The sequence below is a fragment of the Monopterus albus genome, unplaced genomic scaffold (assembly GCF_001952655.1).
Source record: "Monopterus albus unplaced genomic scaffold, M_albus_1.0 scaffold112.1, whole genome shotgun sequence".
NCBI lineage: Eukaryota > Metazoa > Chordata > Actinopteri > Synbranchiformes > Synbranchidae > Monopterus > Monopterus albus.
Window position 1 is genome coordinate 135,711 of NW_018127992.1, and position 5,646 is coordinate 141,356.

Here is a 5,646-nt window from a genome sequence, read left to right on the forward strand (position 1 = left end):
AGAAACAAAGCTACAGTATATGTAGAGCTGTACACTTCTATATCTTGCACATACTTTTGAAAAGTAAAGCCAAGTACATAAAAAAAAAAAATCTTACAATAAAATTTGACTTTAGAAAAAAAGTACAAAATCACCCCCATGTTATTTAAAATTCTCCACTTGCCAGCTGGTGACTTGACATGCACATAATGTATGTGAATTACATACAGAGGATCTACAAAGGCTTTCAGCGATTTCACACTCACAGGACATGGAATCAGTACAAAAAGAAATGGTTTGATTCATTATTCTCACACACACACACACACACACACACACAGATGCTATATTGTGTAATATCAATGACAACTCATATAGGCTTTTATAGTGTCAAATCTGACACACACTGATGTGTTATCTTCTTAAGGCACCCGGTGATATAAAAGTGAAAGGTGTATGCACAGCTTTACTGTCAGCCTCATAAAGAGCGTGGAAGCACAATTTATTACATTATACACATCCAAGTATTTTTATATGAAGCCCTTTATCTACAGAACAGCTTCCGTCACATCTGTTTTCCTCGTAGACATTCATTAAAGCCTTTCGTCCACTTTGGATCGTCTTTAATCCAAAGTCTGTGGTTCGGATCCATAACAGCACCACCGTCCAGAGAAAAGTTCCACACCAACGTCCGCACATGTCAGGTTTGTCTTTCAATTTAAAGTTTTTGGGACGAGGTTGATGCGATGCCCTCAGCTGCTTATGACTGTTTTACCATGTAGAGAAACTCTCATCCATACCAAAACAAACTCTGTTGTACTCAGATGAGTTCGCTCTTTAAAAGTTTCCAGCCCAAATCTGACGAGCACTGAGCTTCAGTTGATTTTAAAGATGCTGAAGACATGAGGCGAGGCGGAGGGGCTCCCAAGAGTGTGGAGTTTGAAGGACGGACCTGTGACGGCCTGCAGCTCTGTGCCTTTGTCCAGTCGCAGCAGGCCAGACACCTGGCATGACTTCACAAAGTGGAACAGGTGTGGCCCGGCGGAGGGGGTCGTTGCGTAGCCCTCTATGCACTGGAGCTTCTGAGGCCTCTGGCCCTTGGTCACCACATCCAGCTTCACGTATTGAGTCTGCTGGTCATTGAACAGCACCTGAGAAGACAGAGTAAGATGATCATCCCAGAACTTGACGTCCTTCTTAGCAGCACAATTAAGTTATGGAGAGGGCTTGAGCTAGACTATGTAAAACCTGTTTCTACAAACATAAAACTAACCACACTGTCATGGAATTTCCAAGGTCCCACTATCATAATTTTTTCATTATCTTTGTTCCCTTTTGGCTCGATTTTCTCCAGACCTCTGTCAACTTGACAAGACGGAGGTCTGGCTACACAAGATTACCCGAAACCTGATATCCACCTCTCCGACAAACACGCGTACCACTACAGTATGACTGATAGTTGTACAAAATAAAGGCAGTTTTTATATAACTGCTTCGTCCAAGACTTGAGTTGATTCACCCTAGTCCCTAAAAGGTTTTGGCAATGAAAACTCAATGTTACTTGTGCAAACCTGGATCTGGATATTGTTACAAAACTAAAACCAGAGTTTCAGGTTTCACAGCTCATATTGAAGAATATAAAGATCTCTCCTACAAAACACTTCTTTGTTAAAAAAGACAAAATGCATTAGTGTACAAGCTTTGTCTGCAGCCCTATGAGATCCTTCTCTGAATAAAACAGTGTAAAAAGAAATAAGTTATTATTTAATTTGGAAATAATTCAAATATAAGTAAGGCCAATGATCCTACCTAGCGTTCAGTGCCATGTTGTAGTGCTTGGCTGTTGTCAACACTTAAAGTCCTAGTTGAAAATCTTAGTATGCTGCATTTCATTGTGTTTTTAATTTTCGTTGTGTGACATAAAGCTGCATTCATTGATTTTTGTGGCCACCTGGGTTAGCGGAACAATCAGAGAATACATATTATTGCCTGATAACGTTGATGTGGCGAATTTATTAGCAAACAGTTGTCTTTACACATCCAGCAGACATAAAGAAGCATTAGCTTTATATAGAGTATTGTTTGTCTTACTTGATGAATATAATGTTCACTCGCCTCGTTCAGAGAATTCTTTCAATTGTAGCAGAGTGAAATCCAATTTCAGGTGAGAGTAGGACTAGGTAAGACCTGCAGGTAAGTTCACAGATCCCCCCCCCCCCCCGATTATATAAATCTGTGAAGCATTTAAACATAGTGATTTAATCTCTTGTTAATATAAAAATATTGACTAGTGTAACTTTAAATTGAGGAATGTGGTGATGGAAAAAAAACCAAACAAACTATATTTCAGGCTTTTCTCTACCATAGAAAGGGTTAGGGGCTGCGCCCTATTCATTTTGTGGAGCACCTAAGCCGAATGAATGTAAAAGGTGACTTACTGTATCATACCGATTGTTTAAAAAGTGTTGGAATATATTCACTGAAAAATAACAGACAGGTGACTTGATCTCAAAATTAAATGTAAGATGGCAACAGGAATGACCTGTCAATCAACAACAAGTGTTTGGACAAATGTTTGTGTGATTGGCAGCATCACCAAGCTAACCAAACAGCTGACTGGATATTTCTCTGTACCATCAACTCAGAACGGTAGTTACAGTCATCGGTAAGTTTTGCCTCCACAAAGAATACTTGAAGTAGGCTATTATTCTGTTGGGGAGTCATTCTTGTGAATGGTCATAATCGAGATAACAGCTAATGTAGCTAACATGTACTGAATTAGCTAAGTGACGTTAGCCAAAGAAGCTATCTGATTGATTGGTTAGTTGGTTGATGCTACATAAATAAAATTATAAATAAGATCAAATTTCCTTGGAATAGTTTTAAATCATGCCTAAGCCACCTGAAACCTTGGGGAAAACCCTGAACCTATATCGTGGTGTAGTTTGGAACCTGTTTGTAGTTCACCACTGTTCATAAACTACAACTCCCAGCACAAACTCACCTGACAGAACAGGAAGTAGACGCCTGTTTTCTCCACAGTGAAGGTGCCTTGCTCTTTGTTGTACTTCACGGCTTTACTCATATTCAACGTTCTCTCTTCCCAGCCCTTTATCACACCACCTTCTCCCACTGACACAGACACACACATGGTAGGCTATATCAAAGGTTATTAATCTTATAGACAAGTGATTAACAGATTATCCTCCATCACTGATTAAGACTTACCTTGCTGAGAGGAGACTTTGGTTACTGGTGGAGAGTAAAATAGACATTGAAAGAGAAAACAAAGCGAAAGTCAATTAGGATTTTATGAATGCAATTGTACTGGGGTATATGATTGAAACCACTTTAGCAGATGCTACCAGAGCCAGCTATAAGGGATCTGCCAAGTCACTTACTCTCAAAATGAGATGCCGCTTTCCTTCCATTTCCATTCCTCGCTTGAGACATCCCCCCTTCAGAAGGCAAAGAAAGACAGAATACGAGTTTGATTGGCAAAGGAAACAACGTCTGAGTTTTTGTGTTTTTTTTTTTTTTTTTTGATGAAACAATCATAATCAACCTTTCCTCTCTAATAATATGATGCATTAATTTGCAGCCATTTAGATTCAACCTGGCTTGTCTTAACACAGTTAGCAGATATGCTTCATTATATTTCCTCAATCTGTTATTTCCAGTCAGAAGCATGTGCCTCTTATTTTATTTTTTACTGTGGGGGCTGGTTTTAGTGCCAGCTGGTTGCAGTCATCTAGAATATACAGAGACAGAAGAGGTAAGGAGGATGTAGGGGGGTGGGAGACAGAAAAAGACTAGATGGACAGCGGAAGATAAAATGAGAGAATTAAATGTAGCTTGACAGACAAAGCTAAGGATGCTAAATAAGAGAAATGAAGTGTTGAGGAAAAAAAATGTCAAAAAGGTCTTTGGCTGCACTGTGACCCAAGAGAGTCGATGAAGAACAGAGTGAAGCAACAGCTATGGCTCCCACTTGGATAAATACAATAAATGAAACGACACTAAAAGGCCAGCACTCAAGAACGCCTACTCTTATTACTCATTAATGGTTTATTTTAGCTTTGCAAACTGGCCTGTGGGGAGCGACATCAAACAGATACGAATAGAAGGTAGTATGTATGAACTGTGAAATTCATACTTTGTTTTGAGACGAAGCAGCCAAACACTAGGCCCCTGTCGTTACACGGGAAGTCTCTGCTAAAATAACACACAGGTGGGTGACCCTGTACACTTGGCATTTGCTATGGGTGAGCGCAGAGCCCTCAGGCTGGCCAGAGTTTCCTGATTTAAGCTGTCAGTCATCAGCAGAGAATATAACCGCAGTGTCCTGCTGCAGTGCTCCACAAACTGGAAAATGTTTGGGGCTCTCCCCCCCCGCTGATGGCTACAAATTTCTAAACACTGTTTAATGCATTTGGAAGACAAAATCAGATATCAGTTACTAGAGCAAAAAGCCAAGTCTTGCTGGATATCGGTATAGATATTCTGGCGAGACACGCAGTTCCCTACAAGGATCCTTTTGTCAAATCTGGATTTTCATCTGAGTTCTAGGACACAACGTGAACAATCAAGCCATCCCGTGATGGTGACGCAAGCACGGGCTATAAATACAGCAATGATAGGTCATCAAATATCACTGCTTTCACAGCAAATCATAGCTGTGTCAGTCGTCAGCATGCAACAAGGCCTCGCTCCCGTGCCAGCTGGTTTTCTGGGCTTTGAGGTCTTTCTGGTCAGACCTGTAATTTCTGAAACGGCTATCCAGCTGCCTACTTCTTCCTGTGTCAACTTTTAGCAGTGGGTAGTGCCTTGCGGCCTGCTAGACCTGACCAAAGTGGCGTGTGGGCCAAGACTGGCCAGCCTTTGTGTTCAATGTTCTTCCCAAAAATACAAGTGCGCTTGTTGAGTACATTGTGTCCGTGGTGATTTGGACAGCTAAAGTGTACACAAAGTTACATATTGGAGGAATTTTGATTTGCAGTACCGTCTCTCTTGACTCTCTGTCCCACCAGCAGCTCTCTCTTCTCTAGAATGAGCTGAACAATGGCCTTCCTCTGTGTATTGACCTGTTGATAGAGAGAGAGAGAGAGAAACAACATTAAATAATGTCCAATGAGTTTATTATGACTTTTTGTTGGCACAGATCCTGCAGAGCCACAGGCGGCCTATTCCAGCCACATAAACAGGCACATCTTTTCCAGTATCCTGCCCCTGCTGACATGCCAGCTTTAGAATAGGTCTACCACTTCCTCAGAGACTGGTTGCGACACCTAATGCATGTTTTTAGTGCTTTGCATTCCTCACATGTCCTTACCCCCGTTTTTGAGAAAGAAAAGAGTTTTGTCAAGCCAGCAAAGTTTTCAATCCTTGGCTGGGGGCCCAATGAATGACTGAAGGAAGCCTATGTGAAGTAAGAGGAGAAGTAGCTCAAGAAAAGTATGTTTAAATTTACCACTACTGTGGAAATGGAGGCAGCGAGTTGCTCTTCGCTCTCCAGACATTCACTCACTGGCTCTCATCAGAAGTTGGCAAACCGTCAAATGGACAGAACGGGGCCCTTTGGTAAGGGTTCCAGCATCAACACTCCACGTGTCCAACTTTGAGGTGTTTGTGTGTGTGAGGGAGAAACTTTGTGTGTGTCTGAGCAGG

The 5,646-nt window shown here is 41.4% G+C and overlaps 1 protein-coding gene across 1 annotated transcript in view; it reads right to left on the reverse strand.

Annotated features, from left to right (window-relative positions):
• Positions 1-444: 444 nt before the first annotated feature.
• The window catches only part of tnfsf12 (TNF superfamily member 12), a 6,883-nt gene continuing 1,681 nt past the window's right edge, over positions 445-5,646 (reverse strand). Inside the window, exons 2-6 of the mRNA XM_020611390.1 lie at positions 4,982-5,063; positions 3,381-3,437; positions 3,208-3,231; positions 2,984-3,111; positions 445-1,130 (exon numbers count right to left, since the gene is read on the reverse strand). Of these exons, the coding sequence (XP_020467046.1) occupies positions 855-1,130; positions 2,984-3,111; positions 3,208-3,231; positions 3,381-3,437; positions 4,982-5,063 (567 nt within the window). The 3' untranslated portion in view covers positions 445-854. The remainder of the gene's footprint in view (positions 1,131-2,983; positions 3,112-3,207; positions 3,232-3,380; positions 3,438-4,981; positions 5,064-5,646) is intronic.